The 18508-nt window shown below is 56.6% G+C and overlaps 7 protein-coding genes across 7 annotated transcripts; 3 read left to right on the top strand and 4 right to left on the bottom strand.

Moving 5' to 3' along the window:
• Window positions 1-1684: 1684 nt before the first annotated feature.
• MAM_02584 (uncharacterized protein) lies at window positions 1685-3090 on the top strand (the record flags this gene model as incomplete). The annotated part of the gene is made up of 3 exons (XM_040821383.1): window positions 1685-1891; window positions 2020-2728; window positions 2876-3090. 3 exons carry the CDS (start codon window positions 1685-1687, stop codon window positions 3088-3090), a joined length of 1131 nt encoding a protein of 376 aa, XP_040680797.1.
• A 2290-nt stretch (window positions 3091-5380) lies between these two features.
• Window positions 5381-5859, top strand: MAM_02583 (uncharacterized protein; the record flags this gene model as incomplete). Its single annotated transcript, XM_040821382.1, has 2 exons — window positions 5381-5472; window positions 5529-5859. The coding sequence occupies 2 exons, from the start codon at window positions 5381-5383 to the stop codon at window positions 5857-5859; spliced, it is 423 nt and encodes a 140-aa protein (XP_040680796.1).
• Window positions 5860-7272: 1413 nt separating this feature from the next.
• MAM_02582 (uncharacterized protein) lies at window positions 7273-8277 on the bottom strand (the record flags this gene model as incomplete). Its single annotated transcript, XM_040821381.1, has 1 exon — window positions 7273-8277. The coding sequence occupies one exon, from the start codon at window positions 8275-8277 to the stop codon at window positions 7273-7275; it is 1005 nt and encodes a 334-aa protein (XP_040680795.1).
• Window positions 8278-9658: 1381 nt separating this feature from the next.
• MAM_02581 (NmrA family protein) lies at window positions 9659-9841 on the bottom strand (the record flags this gene model as incomplete). The annotated part of the gene is made up of 1 exon (XM_040821380.1): window positions 9659-9841. The coding sequence occupies one exon, from the start codon at window positions 9839-9841 to the stop codon at window positions 9659-9661; it is 183 nt and encodes a 60-aa protein (XP_040680794.1).
• A 739-nt stretch (window positions 9842-10580) lies between these two features.
• On the bottom strand, window positions 10581-11988 carry MAM_02580 (aspartic proteinase; the record flags this gene model as incomplete). Its single annotated transcript, XM_040821379.1, has 3 exons — window positions 10581-11451; window positions 11514-11640; window positions 11712-11988. 3 exons carry the CDS (start codon window positions 11986-11988, stop codon window positions 10581-10583), a joined length of 1275 nt encoding a protein of 424 aa, XP_040680793.1.
• A 1292-nt stretch (window positions 11989-13280) lies between these two features.
• On the top strand, window positions 13281-14897 carry MAM_02579 (serine/threonine-protein kinase RIO1; the record flags this gene model as incomplete). The annotated part of the gene is made up of 1 exon (XM_040821378.1): window positions 13281-14897. One exon carries the CDS (start codon window positions 13281-13283, stop codon window positions 14895-14897), a length of 1617 nt encoding a protein of 538 aa, XP_040680792.1.
• A 560-nt stretch (window positions 14898-15457) lies between these two features.
• Window positions 15458-18154, bottom strand: MAM_02578 (uncharacterized protein; the record flags this gene model as incomplete). Its single annotated transcript, XM_040821377.1, has 8 exons — window positions 15458-15555; window positions 15605-15720; window positions 15761-16663; window positions 16744-16995; window positions 17047-17334; window positions 17387-17636; window positions 17691-17930; window positions 18022-18154. 8 exons carry the CDS (start codon window positions 18152-18154, stop codon window positions 15458-15460), a joined length of 2280 nt encoding a protein of 759 aa, XP_040680791.1.
• Between the last annotated feature and the right edge of the window lie 354 nt (window positions 18155-18508).

Here is an 18508-nt window from a genome sequence, read left to right as displayed (position 1 = left end):
CGACGGAGCGCCAGAGGCTAAGACACGACTAGAAGGGGCAACTATTTGCTGCGTGTGCAGACATGAGACGCGAACACCCCCTGAAGTTCCTAGGGCATATCCGCTTCCGTCTAATATTCTGGCCGAGTCCAATGCAGGGTAGTCATCAGACGACGTCTGGGTTGTGGGTTCCCTTCACTGGCGATGCTGGCCAAAGTCGACGTGTTCAACTACAGACAGCAGTGCATGTGGACGCTAGGCGCAGGGGCACAGAAGGCTTCATGTGGCTCGCGCTGCAATGCCCCTTCTCTTTCTCGTGTTTGTCTCAGCGGAGGAACCAAGTCGTACATGGATGGTCTCCTCGTACGGAGGAGAGGGAAGAAGGAGAAGAATATGGATTCAAGCTGGCAGATACGACGACGGCTTCAATGGCCCTTGACAGTTGTGATGGTCTATGGCACGCATTCATGTGCGATGGGCACTTGTTGATTACTTGAGGGGTGCATCACGTAAGTGCCGGTTCCCGAATATGACGAGGACCATTGCCGGCGACAAGAGTCTCTCCCGAGTCGGAGTCGGAGTCGGAGTCCGAACAATGCGCTACGAGGTGTTTACCTCGGAACCATGCTGTCTTCAATGGCGTCAACCTACCAGCAGCACACAATGAGCTGCTGGCTGGTATGCGCGATGACACCAAGCGCCGGATCGAGACGCGGCTGCGCTTCTAGGATAAGAATCTCGACAATACAACACAGCCAACCAACCGACCGACCATCAACTATTTCTCAAGTACCGAGTCTCCGTGGAAACAACTGTTCCGTGGTCGTGGACTCGTGGGTGAGACAAGAGCACTAGCGCCGCAGCGTGCGTAATATCCGGGCGTCCCGCAAGGCAAATTACAATTGACTGACCATGCATAGGAGACCGAACCTGAAGCTGAACCCTGTCACTTGAATTGAATTGTTTACTATGCAGCCCCCACGTCCTGTGCTGTGCTCATCATTGTCAAACCACCTGCTCCGGACGAGTCACACGGGTTACCGCCATGAGCTCCTTAGTCCTTGACTCTGGAGTCCTCGACTCCTCCGAACAATCCGGGCTGTTGTGGAGTCACGACTCGCTTGTCGTAGACACGACAGCAAGCTTCTGCATGTCCGGCCAGCAGCTTCTGCTGTCCGGGATGCTTTGGCGTGCGTTCTCGTGCCCACTTGGTGTATGTGCGTACGGACCAAACTTGGAAGTACACGATAATGGTAACCACTAACTCGGCGTCGACAAAGACAAAGGCTTGCGAGTTGGAACACGCCCCTCGCGGCCGGCCGCAGAAGATTCCGTGGCGACCACAGCCATGTCGGATCCAAGTCAAGGCGGCCGGACTGCCTTGCTTGGCTGTATCAATAGTCAAGAGTCGAGAGTCAAGATCATAGTCTGCAGCTTGACTCACACCCCCCCTTCCAGAGGTCGTCGTCGTCGTCGTCGAGTTTGTCGGCCACCCTCCCCAAGAAGTCGGGACGCGCTCTCATTCATTCATTAGTAATTACTCATTATACCATTACAATTACCCAGCACGGCCAACCCGGGTTTTCCATCATTGGCATATTTATATTCTTGTTTTTCTTCTGAGTCAACTGTTACTCCGTACTGAGACTTCAAAACCGGCCGCTGGGACAAACTGCCCCAGAACACCATACCCAAACAACCCACGATGTTGAAGCCGGGACTCATGATGATGTTGGCATCGGCCGCCGTGGCCTCGGCGCGCCAGTGCCGGAACTTGACGGTGCCCGTGTCAATCAGCTCGCGCAACGCCATCTTGGACCTGGTGCCTCCGTCCACCGAAATCGAGGTGACGAACCTGCTGTTGAACATGGCCCGGCCCGGCATCAACGGCACCGCCAACGTCGTGAAGGGAGTGAGTGCCGCCTGCGCGCCTGGCCCCTGTGCAGAGCCCAGGGCCCAAACTCTGTAGACGCTATACTTTGGACTTTAAACTCTAGAGCATCAGACAACAACAACTAACCAGGCACTACCAACAAACAGTACAAGACGGTGTCGGGAGACTACCAGCTCGCGGCCACGTATTGCGAACCCGACGGCGGCCCCGGCCACGCTCTCCAGATCCTCACCCACGGCGTCGGCTTCGACCGCAGCTACTGGGACCTCTCCTTTGCCAACTACAAGTACAGCTACGTCAACCGCGCCCTCGACGCCGGCTACTCGACGCTTTCGTGGGACCGCCTCGGCATCGGCCGCTCGTCGCACGGCCACCCCGTCGACGAGATCCAGCTCCCGCTCGAGATCTCGGCCCTCAAGGCCCTGACCGACGCTGCGCGCGGCGGCCACCTCTGCGGCGTTGCGCACGCCTTCCGCAAGACTGTCCATCTGGGACACTCGTTCGGCTCGGCCATGACGTACAGCCTCGCCGCCATGTATCCCAACACCACCGACGCCATCGTCCTCACCGGCTTCAGCCAGGTGCCCCAGTTCATGGCCTACTTCGCCCTCGGCGGCAACTTCGCCCCCGTCGCCGACAACCGCCGCCTCTCCTCGCAGTACGCCGCCGGCTACATTGCCCCCAAGGACAGCATCGGCATCCACATCAACTTCTTTGGGCCCGACGACTTCGACACCGAGCTCCTCCGGCTCGCCACCGAGACCGGCCAGCCCGCCGCCGTGGGAGAGTTGCTGACCGTCGGCTCCGTCCCCAAGTCGAGCGATTTTCGCGGTCCCGTCATGGTCATCACCGGTGGTAAGTGAGAATGATGTGCACACACATGCACGCCCATGTATACGCGTCTGCCGCTCCTTGTGGCCCCTCGTCCCCGGCCCAGACTGTACCCGCCACGCATGCCAGCGAGCTGACCTCTCTTCCTTCCTCTCTCCCTTGCGCGGGTAGATCGTGACATCCCCTTCTGCGGCGGCAACTGCATGGACACAAAGGCCATCGACGACTCCGCTGCAAACCTGATCGAGTACTCGAGGGGCAGTTTCAAACACGCCTCCGCCTTCCAGGCGACTGTTGTCCCCAAGGCCGGCCACGGGCTCAACTACAACTCCAACGCCCCCGACGTGTACCGGTCCATTACGGATTTCCTAAAAGCAACGTTTTAGACAAGGGGGCACGTCGTGCGTGGCGTTTGTATTTTTTCTATTTTTCTTTTTTTTTCTTCCTTCTCCTTTTCTTTTCGTCCCTTCTCCGCATGTACAAAGGTTTAGAGCTGTATTTACAAGTGGCCCCCGGTCCCAGGCCGCGTACGCAATATAATATTTTACTCGACGTCTTTTTGTTTTTTTGTTTATTATTATTACTATTTCAATTATTATATTAGAAGTCTCGAATGAACCCACGCCCTCTGACCAGGCCATCTCATCCGCCTATCCCTTGACAACAAAACTACAGTCAGTTGGTCGTCTTTGCTCAGACACACTTCCTTTTTCCTAAAAACGACACTTTCGTGCGTCCCCGACACTCACACAACAAAGCAGTTGCAGGGAAAAATAAAATAAAATTAAAACACAGAGTTCCACCCCGAATCGTGGGCCTACCTCAGCCCCCGAAGCAAGATACGTAAGACGGTCGACCCCTTTGCTTCGCGGAAAAGAAAGGCCGTCGAGACATGCAGCCGGCACGGCCTCTTGATGTTGCAGTTTGCCCATGTTTGACCCGCTGTTTTCTGTTTCCGGGCGCAAGGTAGCAGCGAGCACGCATGCATGCGTATGCACCATGGAGCATGGAGTCGGTACTACGACCTAGGATCGGGGTGTTGGGGGTTGTTTTCCGCCTTTTCCTCGTTTCTTTTCTTTCCTTTATCCTCCTCGCAGCTGCGCAATGGGGTACGTACTACATACATGCATACGGAGCAGGCTGTACATATGCGAGCGTCAGCTGCGGGATCATCGAGGCAAGGAAGGGTTCCGTGAGATTGCCGAGCGTGACGTGACGTGCATGTGCACCAGGACCGGCAGGTGAGGCCGATGGTGCGAATTCGTGCGACGCGGCATCTCTCTGGGCCGTGTTTGAACTGCAAGGATGGGCAGACGGAGATGTGTACGCGTGTGTGCTGGGGGAACAAAAAAAAGAAAAGATTTGGAAGGCAGAAGCGTGTTGGTGTTGGGTAGGGCAGAGCGCGCGGTTTCGGATTCATTTCACGCCTGACTGAGCACGCTGGAACCTGGCTTCATGGGTCGTATTCGGCCGCGGTCCTCACCGAGTCATTGTGAATCGACGCTTTCATGAGCGGAGGAGGGCAGGGCAGAGCGTGGCGAGACTCTTGGACGGCTGCATGGACGTATCTATCCCATCACGAGGCGCAGAACCTCCATGTATCTGCTTTCTGCACGTGGCTGCTCCTCGTCCGCTGGCCGAGCGATGCCATCGGGTCCCCCCTTTTGACACCAGCCCTTCGTCTTGTTTCGCGAAGCCAGTCGCCGAGTCTGAGGACGGCCACGCACGGCGTCCAAGGGAGATGAACTACTCCCACCTGCCCGTCAGTCACGGGGCGAGAGCAGCGGCCGCGTGAAACACGGAGGACGTGGCTGTCAGCGACCCCTGGAGCTGGTCTGGTGGTACTTTTACTCGCCGGACAACTTCGTCGCGTATTTCTGGCGGCGGAGAAGATCCCCTCGGCCTTGTCCGTCCGTGACGGCGGCACGTCGCCGGATTCACGCGGAGTATCCAGGCTGGAGCCGGCATCCCGTCTCTGCTGCCCAGAAGCAGTCAGTGGGCGGACAACGTGGAGAGTCGGTGCCGTCCTGAAGAGTCAGGGAGAGCCGAGCCAAGGCAGTGCTCGTGGTCGTGGCATCTGCTCTGCTGGAGATGTCGGGCCCCGGTGGTGAATGGTGCGTCGCCCGTCTCCTCTTCAAGCGAGGCGCACGTAGATCGTGACGCAGACCACGATTGCGAACAAGGCCTCGTCGCTAGCGTGGACCCCCCTCATCTCCGGCCCGTGGGAAGGGCACGACATCCAGGCTCGCCGTCGCGACGAGAAACAAGCAGCAGTACTCCGTACGAGGTAACACATGCGGTGCCATGTGAGGCACATGTGTCCGTTCGACTCTCGTCCTGCCCTTGTCTCCCTTGCCGGCGACGCCCCCCCTCCCGACTCGGTCCCTTCATTGTTTTCCCGGCTCAGCGACACATTGAAAACACGCGAACTGGAGACTGCAGCACGCCGCTCTGAGAGACAGTCGTGAGCCCCGACACGCCGCCGTGCTCTGGACACAGCCCGGCGGAACATTGCCAATAAAGGCGGCAGCGTGGCCGTCCTTCAAGGGCCATGAGCTGCGGCGCCACGCCACATCCTCTGCGGCCACTCTGGAGCCGGCCTCTTTCCGCACGCTCATTTCGTTTTGCTCCCCCTTGATCACGCCAGTCTCTCTCTGTGAACAAGCCCGAGCCAGCATGAGTCAAGAGGGAAAACCGCCGTACCCCCCGTTTACCGCCGAGACGGCACGGATCAAGGTCAAGGCAGCGCAGGACGCATGGAACACGAGGTAGGCGGCCATGTTGGCGCCCCGAAACCCTGCACCAGAGAACCAAGCGTGCCAAGGGGTCCTGATGACGGCGGGCTGGCTTACACGGCCGACTCGGTCTGGCGGAACCGCGACCAGTTTTTCCAAGGCCGTGACGCCATCCGGGAATTCCTCTCCGGGGAGTGGGAGAAGGAGCGGGAATATCGCCTGCGGAAGGAATTATTTGCCTTTGGGGACAGTACAATCGCGGTCCAGTTCTGGTACGAGTGGCACGATCAGTCTGGCCAGTGGTGGCGCATCTACGGACTTGAGGACGGGACCTTCGCAGACAATGGCTTGACGAGGAAGCGTCAGATGAGCGCAAATGACGTCAAGACTGCCGAGGGAGAGCGAACGGCGTCGACGTGAACAGCGTCGAAATACCGGATAAGCACTGGTAGGAACCGAAGAAGAGATCCAATCCGTGAGGAGGGCTGTTGGCCTGCTCTGAACATTGGCTTGTCTGCCACGGAGAGCTCTGGGCTGTATGTCCTGCTTCGACTTGATGTTGGCGTCGCTTCTGCCGCGGGCTTTGAGTCTTTGACGATGCAAGCAGCCCGGGGTCTGGAACAGACCAATCCGTCGATCAGTCGCGATACCCCGTACCGTACTCCGTACTGCGGCAAGAATGCTAGCCAGGGGCCAAGCGGCTCGCTCGCCTGCCTGCGACGGGTTGCTTCCAGACTTGCCAAAACTGCCTCGGTCTCGGACTCCCCATGTCCGTCTGGGGCACGACCCCGACGGCGAATTGGCTCCCACCCCCCCAGAGACGAGACGGGACGTTCCACGTGCGGCGGTGACTGGTCCTGCTTGCAGTGTCGCAGCTTCAAACACGGCTGTTGCATGTCAGAGGGAGCGAGAGGCAAAGGTGGTTGCGAGGCGAGGCGAGGCGAGGGGAGAACGGACACGCAGCTGAATGAACATGAATGAAGCCGCCGTGCGCCAGCAAGACCAGGGGCCTCGGCAACGACAGCAACACCACTTTGTCTGGACAGGATCAAGGATCAAGGGTCAAGATCGGACGGAGGCCGCCGCGCCGTCCCCGCACCGCACCGCACCGCACCGCACCGGCGGCAGCGTTTCCCGAGGAGGGACGCGCACGTTCCAGGCCATTCCGTAGTCATGACCACGGAAACGCCAGGGTTCATGGCTCCTTTTTGGCCCGACAATGAATGACGCACTGCTTGCTGACTCGGATGCGTCGCAGCGTCTTGTCGTGGTCCGGGAGGTGCGTGCGTGCGTGCCCTGAACAAGACGCCGGCACGCGGCTTGATTCGAGGCCGTTGTCGCTCAGCTTGGGCGGATGACGTAGCACCACTGCTTCGCGCGTCTCGAATGTGTCGGTCACTCTATTAATAATCGTTGGCAGTCTAAGGAGCGTAGTAAAATACATGCATTGCCAGGAATAACAACACCAACAAGCGACGTGGCGCCGCACACTCTATACATCTTCTTCGCTTTCAGATGCAGACCGAAGCTGGTGTACAAGAAAAGAATAACCCTGCCGACGACACGCTTGCGCCTGCGGCACCCGGCACTCGATGCCGGGTGCCAGAGCGGCCGCCAGGCAGGGCTGCGTTCCCTCCCCATGGAAAATCAAACACCGAGCACCAGGCTCTTTCCGTGCAGAGCCAAAATTTATCCGCTGAGAAGCGAAAATGGTTTCAAGTGGGTTTTTGGGACCAGCCCGAGACGAGTCGCTGGCACCAAGAGGTTCGTGTCTGTCGTCACAAACCTCTCCGTAGACCATGTGCTCCTCCTGTTGCAGCAGAAACCGCCCAGCTATGAGTCGTCGCCGAGTATGACCCAGGCCTCGGCAGGTGGGTTGTCGGCGTTCTCTTGAATCTCTCGCTGGGGTGGGGTGTCGTCTAGCTCGCCGTCCGAAAAGCAGTCATAGTCTGAGAGAATGTCCACGACCAAGTCGGGGGGTTGCGAAGTATCAATATCAAAGGAAGGCTGCGACGTGGAAAGCTCATAAATGACACGCAGACGAGGTTGCGACTCGGCCGGCTCCCGAGGCGCATGTTGAATCGCCTCACCGGCCTCGAGTCGATTCAAAGACGTGAGATACTGGGCGACGACGGCGTCATCGCCCAGGTCGGAAAAGGAGAGGTCGAGTTGCAAGGCGGCATCTCGAAACGCACCGTGGGCCACCTTTTGCTTTCGCGTCCGCCTGGCGGGGCGGATGGGGTAGAGCGCCTCGTCATGCCTGATGCTGTTCAGGTCCAAGCAGTCGCCGCCGCCGGGGTCCTGCTCGTCATTGTCGTACAGCAGTCCCATGCCGTAGAGGCCAGCGACCTGCTCGTCTTCGCTGGCGTGTTCGACGCGGCGGCGAAGGTGGATCTTGGAAGTAGATGGATCCCGGAATGCGTCCTCTCTCTTGAGCGTCGGGCTGGGGGGGAGACGATGCCGATCCGAGGGCAGCACGACGTCGCTGTAGGCAAGGTCTCGACCGTCGTCCCGGCCATCTAGTTTGCGAGGCGTCGAGGCGTTGCATTTGGGAATCTGGTCTCGCCGGCAGGCTTGCTGGGCGAGGTTGAAGCAGTAGTATTGGCGTAGATGTTGCTGGATATGGGGCCGCAGACTGGCTTGGTCGAGCTGGTTGTGATCGTGGTGGCAGTCGGGGAAGACGTCGGTCTTGCCGCCCTCGACAAGGTGCTTTGCGCCAGCACGGACGAGGCGACTCAGAGAATGATGCTGAGGCCTGAGACCGCGACGATGATGCTGCCGCCTCTGTGCCAGGTGGACGTGATGTCCTCCGAGGAGGCTGTCGAGACTAGGACTCATTCTGCCACGGGACAACGGCGGGCGTTGACCTTGGTAGTACCCGAGGTGGGTCAGAGATGTTTGTTTCGCCTTGAGGAGGCCGAGTCAGGGTGTTGTGAGAGTCGAGAAGGATGTCGGGGCGGAAGGAGGATGTACGTTATCTCGATCTTGCTTGGATGATGGCAGATGACTTGCGATGGGCGTGGCGATGGCGACTTATTATATCGAGTTGGGTGCCTGGCTCACGGACCCGGCCGTGATTGGCTAGCGATGGAGTCATTCGGGGCTTGCTCCTTGTCCGAGCATCTCAGCGATCTCGACGCCATCGACGCCATTGAGGCACGAGTGACGTGTGAGTCATGGGACGTCCCACAACCCCAGAACGGCCATGGCCAACCAATGGTGGATGGACGGATGAGCGTTGAATGGCGTCAGCCACGACACGCCATTGGCCTTGATCTTGATGCCCAGGGCGCGTTGTACTCCGTACCGACTCCCGAGGTCGTCGACGCCCCAAGTTCCACCTACCGAGGACAAACCACAGAGGACGTGCACGCCAACAAGAGTCCAGGACAAGCACTGAAGGCACTGAGGCGGCCGCCAGGCAGCAGTCGACTGCAAGCGACAGTCGCGCCTGCCCCGGAGCACTTGTTGCCCGCTCGGTAGGCGCATATCAACAACACTCTCGGTTACAGGAATAAGCAAGCACAGCCTCAACCTCAACCAGACTTGCCAAGCTCCCTCTTTGTCCAACTCCTTTGCCGCTCTGGAGCACAGCCATGGCGCGCAACAACCACCAAAAGTCCTACAACGAGGACGAGAGTGCCCGGCTGCACCATGTCGACGGCTATCCCTCACCAACCCTGAGATCCGTGCTCTCCAGACACCCCTCCTCTCATGATTCAAGGTGCCGTCCTTGTCCCACGCGACGACCCTCCCCTGCGCAAACGTGTCCCGATACTTGACCATGACGTTGGGGTCTTCGGCCATCTGCCTCTTGAGCGTGTCCGAACCCCACAGCTCCCTCGTGAAGCCGACGCCAAAGTGGTCGTCGAGCAGCGCCGCCAGCTGCCGGTGCGAACGGCATCGCCAGCCGTGAGGACGACCTCGTTCCGCACGCCCCTCGGGTCGAGCACCGCCTCGGCCGTCACCCGCCCAATGTCCCGCGCCGACGTCAGCGTGATGCTGTTGTCCCAGCTCCCCAGGGCCCGGACGACGCGGCGCCTCAAGTCGACGACGCCATACTCAGCCACGAACGGGCCCGTCTACACAATCACCCACTCCGTCCCTCTCTGCGCCCTCAGCATCCGCCGCGCCAGGAGCTGCTCGTCAAACAGGTCCTGCGAGCTGCCCTCCCCGATGATGTCGTACCGCATCCCGTACTGCCGGGGGAAGTACCGCCTCACTCGGCCGGCTCAAACTGCACGCCGGGGCGCCTGATGTTCTCGACGGTGCGCTTCTTGGCCGGCGCCGCCTGTCTCACGGGCACCGACGCCCTGACGTCCTGTCGCTTGGCATGCGCCGCGAGGGCCTGCACGACGCAGAGGCCGAGGTCGCCCGCCCCGATGACGAGCACGCTGTCCATGGTGGCCGATGCTGCTGTGTCCTGGTTGATGCACGCGGTTGAGCGTCATGAGGTTGGCTTCCGAGAGTTGCGTCTTCTGGATCGAACTCCAAAGGTCCAGAGCTACTTGCCGGGGCCGGTTTCAGTTGCCCTCCATCTGCCGGGATTCCCAATCGCTAGCGTGCCGTGCCGTGCGGCAAGGGTTGATGATTCAGATACCCGCCCTTGGCCTTGCCTTGACTTGGTGAGTTTTGCTTCCGCCGACCCTGACCAGTCTGGACTTGTCCCAGAACTATTGGCTTCAGGCGAGCGCCGTCGCCCTTTTCACGGCCTGATGTTGCGTCAGGCAATTGTAAAAGCCCTGACAATAACAAATCTCTTGCCTCCTTGCTTGCTGGGCGCCAAGGGCCTCTTCTGCGGTCGCATGAAATAGAAAAGAGACGCACTGTGATGCTGCCATGTATTGTGTGAAATGTCGCAGCGGGGAGGCAATGTATCTTGTACTAATACACTAATATTTATTTACATACGAAAATATTTCTGGACTTTGGTTTATTACTTGATATTCTTCTCAGTTAGGAATCCAATATGTGCGTTTATATTAGTTGCCCCGGCAGTGGGACTGGTGGCATGACCTTTCCAACATTGCCAAATCGTCCGTCTTCCCAGCCTCTACTCCATCTCTTATCAACAATGACCTGTCCATACAAACTAGCAATCTCCAAATGTGTATCGTGCGCCCCAATTCAAAGCATGCCGTTTATACATAGAGACGTTTGTTTGCAAACCCCACACGTGCATTTCCATAGTCAAACACGGCGAACTGAGCCTTGAGAAAGACGTCCCCGATGACCGAGAACGGCAACGCACGAGAAGACTGCAGGCCCCCGTAGCAGCGCTGGGGGTCGAGCGGCCCGTAATTCATATAGCTGCCGGGGACTCTGCCACGATATGAACCGATTTTGAGATAGAAGTCGGGCAGTTTGGCATTGCAGGGGACGACGACCATGCCCAGGAACGGATCGACGCTGGATCCAGGAACCCTCGCATAGTAGCTGGAAACCACGGACTCGGGGAGCAGTAGAAGAGAGGTGCCAGTGTCCACAATGGCCTCGACGGCTTCGTTGCCGTGATATGTGCCGACCTTGTGTCCTGTAGTCTTGATCATCCACAGGGGAAACGAACGTTCGATTGGCGTATAGGCGATGTCGTCGATATACGCAGAGTGGTCGATAAAACCAAAGTTATAAGTGCCGGGGGCTTGACTTCGCAGGTCTGCTGTGAATAACGGTCTAGCCAGGTCGTTCTTGATGTTGTCAATGTAGGTTAGCTGACGCGTAGGCCGAACCGTGTTGGCAGCACTGTTGGCCATGCCCAATATTCCACACACAAAGTCATCCTTCGTAAGAGCCTTGGACACATTCACGGCAACTTGGACAGCCTGGGCATTTACATGGGTGCCGCCAATCTCCACCCTGTCGGTGTACACATAACCACTAGCTGTAGTGTTGTCGCCGTACTTGATTTTCCACGATTGTCCGGTTAAGAAATGGCTCGTAAATGATCTGTTGGCGTCGTAAAGCACTTGACCCCTGACCAAAGCTTTGTCTGTCTCGGTTGAAAACACCCAGCTAAGTCAGGCACCGGTCATTAGCTACGGATTGCCGACGAAAAAACAGAGTGACGTGCTTACAAGTCGGAGGACCCGGTATCCAGGTTCATGGGAATTTTCTGCGGAGGTGAACCGATTTTGACGATGACTGAGTATTCCGTGTCCACCAAAAATGAGGGACTTGCCAGGACGCTTCCCGTCTGCCCTCCTATTTTGTAGGATGCTCGTTAGCCGTAGGAACAAGGGCTCGCGGCGGCGTCACATTGAAACATCATTTACCTTGGCCGCTCCAACCAGCCTTGAGGCGAAAGTCTGGAGTGTCTTGCACCAGTTTGGACAGATGATCTGGTAAGCTGTCGGCATATTTGAAATGAGCGCGCAAAAAGGCCACGGCTCCGTTGTGGCCTTGGAAGTCCTGATTCCTGACTTGATTGAGACTGAAGGACGTGCCGTTTGTCCTGGGAGCTCCTTCTTGTGGCGCAGCGTTCGTCCTTTCACCGACGGCGGCCCCATCTGCCAGAATGGCCAACACAACGGCCGCGAGGGTTGCCTTCATGGTGATTATGCTGACGGAATTCGAGATCCACGGTTGTTGGCACTTTGGTTGTGGAGATGCAGCTAGACGGCAACGTAAGATGCCAATGTTGGTCACCGAATCGATACTGGGAACTCTTCACACCGCGGACATGGTCCAACCCCGTCTCGGTCGGCTGGAAAGAAAACAGACGGCCGCTGCCTACTGATATCCATCTCGGAACCCAGGGTCGCGGGTTGGTCTCGCCGCGGGGGCAAGCACATGTCTCACAGCATGGCATGTTGTATAACCTGGTGCAAATGAGAAGGATTTTGACGGATGTGAGCTATGCAATGGGATTGGAACAACAATCCTCACACGGATGAGACGCATATCCCAGGAACTACTGAAACAAGGCCAAGCGCACATTGAGGGCATGCCATAGTAAGACATGGAGATTAAGGTCAGACTCCCTGTACGTCTGACGAGACGGGTCCAGCCATCAGCTGCAGGGAAACGACGACGCTCAAGTCGGCCGATGGATGATTGTCCCGGGAGTGCAGAATCGCGCATGTCGAAGACTCGAAGCTCGTGTGGACTTCGTCCTGCTCAGATATTTACCGTGCCAGCGAAGAGCTCGGGAGTTGCGGATTCGTCTCCCACTGACGGGGCGGGTTATCTGGCGGTGCCGTCGACGATGGGCAGCACGTGTGTCCATAGATGGAGGAGGAGGAGTCATGAGGGCACAAGGCTCATCATCACAACGGCTCCAAGTTCGTTTCGTGATACCAGACTGTCTGAAAAGGGCGAGTTGGCAGGTGGGGTTCCGCTCAGCGCCAGATAGCAACCTGCACTGTGCAGTCTGGCAGCAGCAGCCGTGCTCCACCAATTGCCACTGGTAGCTTGGGCCCCCCCACGGCCTTACCCGGCCAGCATCACTGCCCGACGTTGCACCCGATGACCCGACCATCGCTCGGCGACCTGCCTTGGCCGAGGTCGTAGACAACGGCGAACGCGAGGGGATGTCCAGGTGTGCACCACCACTCACTTCTTTGAGTCGGGGTTAGGGTTGGACAGTTCCTGAGAAGTGGAGCTACGCTCGGATTTGTACGCCTCGCGCTACGAAGCCTTACCCAGGTGCCCCATTCATGAGTCACCGTCCACGGAGTAGGCGTATTTACGGTGGGGTCTTGAAATACATACCGCCCGCCATGTTGTCGAAATTTTTTAGATAAGATAGAAAGATAACGTCGGGCCTTTGATCACAAACCTCCCATCCTCCATTGTTTCCGCCTTTCCCTTTGCAACAAACAACACAAACACCCCAGCACAAAATGCCAGAAGAAATCACTTCAACAGCCTCTCCCGCTGCTCCGCACGAACCCCCCTTCACCTACACCGCCAGCCAGGGCTACGTCGAGCCGTGCCATCAAGTGCCTCCCGAAGTACGCATGCCGCGGGGTGCCCCTCACCCAGAAGAGTACAACGAAGACGAGGACAACGACTTTGACGATATTTTCGAGGACGATGACATGGGAGACGACGAATGGAGCGGAGACGCCAGGGACCTCACAAAGAATTACAACCGTCAGCGTCAGCTGCAGGATAACACCAACGGAACTGCTGCTGCCCCGCGATTGAACCAGCAAAAACCAACAGCCAACACATTCGCAAGTGTGGACGACCAGGTCTCGGCGCTCTCAAAACACGCCGCCAAGATACGCCTAGACACTGTCAAGCAGGGTGATGACAAGGACAGGGACAAGGACAAGGCCGATCGCGCCACCAGCGATCAGGTGCTTGATCAACGGACCCGCATGGTCTTGCTGCAGATGATAAACCGCGGCTTTGTCAGTGAGGTCCACGGTGCGATTAGCACGGGAAAAGAGGCCAATGTCTATGGGGCGATGCTCGTCGACGACGAGACCGGCCACGTGGCCCACAAGGCCATCAAAGTATACAAGACGGCCATCTTGGTCTTCAAGGACCGAGAGCGGTATATTGCAGGAGAACATAGATTCAAGGGTGGTTTCGACAAGGGAAATAGCCGCAAGATGGTCAAGCTGTGGGCGGAAAAAGAGTTTCGAAACTTGAGGAGAATCCACACAGCTGGTATTCCTTGCCCGGAACCCATCACGCTCAAGCTGCATGTTCTCGTCATGGGGTTCCTGGGGGACAACAGGGGCTGGGCGTACCCACGACTCCGCGATGCCACTCTCACTGGGGAGGACGTCGACCAGCAGTGGAGACGCCTGTATATTCAGCTCCTCGGCGTAATGCGGAAAATGTACCAAGTTTGTCGCCTCGTCCACGCCGATCTCAGTGAGTACAATATCCTATACCACGATGGCCTCCTCTACGTCATCGACGTATCGCAAAGTGTGGAACCCGATCACCCCCGTTCTCTGGAGTTTTTGCGGATGGACATCAAAAACGTGGGCGACTTCTTCAGGCGCAAGGGCGTAGATACTCTCGCGGACAGAGCCATCTTTAACTTCATCACCTCTACTGCCGGCCCCGTCGAAGAGCCTGGTCTAGCTGAAACAATAGACAAGTTGTACGGGTCTCGCGAATTCGCAGTGGACGAAGACGCCCTCGCCACGTTGGAAGTCGACAACGAAGTTTTCCGCAACCAGTACATTCCCCAGACCCTAGAGCAAGTGTACAATATTGAGAAGGATGCGCAGAAACTCAGCCAGGGAGAGGGCGGTGACCTGGTGTACAAGAATCTGCTGGCAGACCAGGTTGTACAACCGAAGAAAGACGAGGGGGAGGAAGGCGAAGAAACCTCGGAAGACGAGTCTGGCTCCGGTGTCTCCCTATCCGACAGCGAATCCGGCGATGATGGTCGATTCGACAAAGGCAGACCCCGCGGTCGCAAGTTCGAGGACAAGGATGAAAAGAAGGTGTGCCATCTTGCCAATTTTCCAACTCGTACTGTAGTCGTCTAGTGCTGACTTGTAGTGTAGCAACATAAGCAAGCCGTCAAGGAAGCGAAGCGCGAAAAAAGGAAGGAAAAGATGCCAAAAAATTTAAAGAAGAAGATTGTGTCGAGTACTTCCCGACGCAAGAAGTAGACTGAGTAGTCTATACATGAAAAAAAAAAAAGGCAGAAAATAAAAAGATTAAAACCAGGAAACTAGATAGATGTCTTTACGACGTATGCTGGATTGGATCGCGGTGAGTTAAGCGGAACTGATCATGGCGGTACAGTCGGATGATGAGCCTTGAATGCCGGGGTGTGTTTAACGCCTACAGGCGTGTAACCTCCTCGATCCGACTCTTTACATACCCTAGTAGTAAAGACACTGGAGATCAAAGAGAGCGCTGACGACTGTTGGATATGATGGCACATGTCTCGATCCACATGTTTCTTTCTTATAGCTAGAACACTGCCCAATATACAATTTAGACCGTCGTACTGGGAACTGTTTCATTCAAAGTTAGGGAATAGGCCGTAGACCAATTGCAACCTCGACTCCATGTCGCTACCGAAGTCTCAAGTCACTACTTAGAAATAAAATTGCTGTTGCGGCTGTCCCGGCGGTGGCTGAGCCATGAAGTCAAAGTTCATGGCGTCGACGCCCGAGTTCCACGGATCAGGGTATTCTACGAATTGTCATTATTGGGAAGAAGGTCAAGTATAGGAGTTACCTACCACCCAATATGGAGTCGAATACGTCCATTGGTGCCATATATTGCGTCTGGTCAACTGACAGGCCAGGAAGGCCCTCGAGGTTCATACTCACCGGTAGCGGTTGAGAATATGGAATTCTGCACCGCCGTTAGTTACATGACATGCAACGTCGGCTACGGAGCCCCGTCGGAGCCCCGTCGGGTTGGAACTTGCCCTGAAAAGTCTGGAAGGGATGCCCCGTTCTGCATCTCGGCCATGGCGAGCGCAGCGTCCTCGCGAGGATCGCCCGCTGCTTGGGCGGCACGTATCTGGGCATTTAGGCTTGCGCCGTTGCTGCCGGCTAGCATGAATGGCGGAAGCGGGGTTCTGGTACCGCTCCCACCGCCGGATGAGTCTCCGTCGCGCTTGAGCGCGGTGCCAGTGACTGTTCCGTGCTCGTATATGTTTCTGAGCGCAGTGAGGGCTCGCGACAAGGGTCCAGAGAGCTCAATGTCTTTGCCGCTCACCGCGATATGGGGCTCAGGCGAACTGGCCTCCTTGGCGGCAGTCGCTGAAAGGGCATCAATCAGGTCCCCTTGAAGCGCGCGGATTTTTGGGTCCGCCTTGGTTTCGCACAGAATGCCAAGAAGTAGCGCCGACGATAGCCCGTGATACGTAAATGCCCAAGTTCGAGTGGGAATGACGGAAAGCTGATGCATGGCCAAAAACATGCGGACCGTTTGCGTGAGGTTGTCTTTGCACCTATCCGCCAGCTCCTTCCTTTGCTCGGGATCAAAGTCGCAAGTTCGTTTGAGAGCTGGCCGACAAGCTACTGAGATGACAAATGAGGTATGTAGTCGTATTGCATAGTATTGGAGACGGTGGAGTGCCGTCTTGCACTGTTCCTTGTCTTGCATATGGGGTAGCGAACGGCGACGAAGGTCCTCTACCGCCTCGCAATTGTCCACAATTTGCCGGTATGATGATGTTGCCGTGGCTTCGGGATTCAGCCGTCGTGAAATAGTTTCTATGAGTTTATACATCATTTCTAGATATGTGAAGTTGCTGGGTGGTGCGTCGGAGCTAATAGGAATATCGCAACTTGGAAAGTTTGTCATTGGACATCTCGGAAAGACGTCAGCTCGGCGACATGGAAGACAAAAAACGGGAATTTTTCATACCTGTCAAATGAAAGCGACGTCAACGTATCATGCCAGACGCATGTCCACCAGAGCTTCCGTCGGATCGTCTCCTTGGCCTTGGCATCCGAAGGCATGCCGTCACGGCCATCCAAGCTAGTGGTGCGATGAAGTCCTAGCGACTGTGCCAAGCGACATGTGAGGCCGGTCAGTGCCCACGAGGCTTCTGCCTTCATGTCATTCAAGAGGACAAAGCTCGTGAGTAACAAAGCTTGGATGGAGTCAAATGACGGACTGGACATGCTCAGCATTATTGGGTCTTCCTCAAGTGGGCCAACAACATACCGCAACAAAAAATTACCAAGTCGAAGAAAATGAAAAGATATCTGTATATATCTTTGAGAGTTACGGGTGCGAATATGATACGGGCTTTCGTGGTACTGGGAGCCAACGGCCAGGACGGCGAATAGGATGGCAAGCCATGACGCTGCTACCGGCCTTGAAGACTTCATGGCGGATGAGGCGTTGCGGGAACGGTCCTCAAGGTAGACCATAAGCTTGGATTCAAAATCGTCAATGTCGCAGACGAATCCCCAAAAGGGCTGAGGAATTTCCTTGTATGTGCGGAACAATCTAGAAGCTGTCTGTCAGCCATTGGTTCTGCCGAGTGTTTCGATCAGCCTACTTCATCACTTCTCGGTCGGACGGAAGCTCGGCTGAGATATCCTGGGCTAGTCGGCGCAGATGATGAGACGACATGAGAGGGAAGGGGGCGGAAGTGTCAAGGCCCAGAATAGAGCGCATGTCCCCTCGGATATCCACGTTGTCACTCCTCTCAATTGGAGAGGACTGTTCTCGGAGGAAGGCCGGAATGCTATTCTGGCCAAGGTAACGATCTCCCACCGACTCTGTATCATCAAGGCTTGTCGATACACCTGGCTACCTTGATTAGGCACAAGCCATGTGACTGAGCGGCAGATACGGCTCACCTATAGCCCGCGGCCAACTGTCGCCGCGCTCAGATTTCCGGCCTTCGTCCTGACCATCTGAAAATGAGCGAGCACGCTTCTTGGCGTGAAGATGGTGAGACGCAGCAGTATTTTTGGTGGCGGAAGAGCGGTTTGGTTTGTACGAGCACAGCTGAGCATGCTCTCGCTTGACGCAGTTCTCACACGGCTGCTTGTTGTCACACTTTACCTTTCTTTGTCGGCATGGCCAACATGCCGTTCCTGGATGATGCATTAGTGCGAGGTTGGAAACTCGATGTGACTGCATGAACCAAAAAAAAAAAAAAAAGGCAGGTGGGGGGGCAAAACGGACGGCTCAAACGCGTCAGGGACCGGGGATACTTGCCATATCGCACTTTCCGGTGAGAGTGAATTATGCGGCTTGCTTCCTCGGGTGTGAGCTCTTCGATGGGGATGGCCTCCTCAGCGTCGGTAGCGTCGGTCATTCCGCGGGCTACTGCAGGGGATGCAGGTTTTCCGTGTGCTCGCAGACGCAAGATGGCAAATGCTCTACAAAGCCGATTACCAGGTCCAGTGTGTCATTGACGCCAGCCTCTTGCCTCATTGATGATGACACGCGTGCAGAATGCCGAGCCTCCGACAACGATTTTGAGGATTTGGATTACAGATTTACAGCCGTTGACAGTTGCAGTTAGTGAGGCAACGCTGATCACGTGGTGCGATTTCCCCGCACTGTAGGGGACCAACTCTACGTCGTGTGCTGCACAGTGCATCTGCCCTGTGGTGGTGGAGCACGCGGCACGCACATGAGTTACATCGCTCCATTGCAGGTTCCCCGC

This window comes from Metarhizium album (genome assembly GCF_000804445.1).
Source record: "Metarhizium album ARSEF 1941 chromosome Unknown scaffold_4, whole genome shotgun sequence".
Lineage (NCBI taxonomy): Eukaryota > Fungi > Ascomycota > Sordariomycetes > Hypocreales > Clavicipitaceae > Metarhizium > Metarhizium album.
The sequence above is the reverse complement of the archived record's forward strand: the minus strand, read 5'-3'. Positions and strand labels throughout refer to the sequence as shown.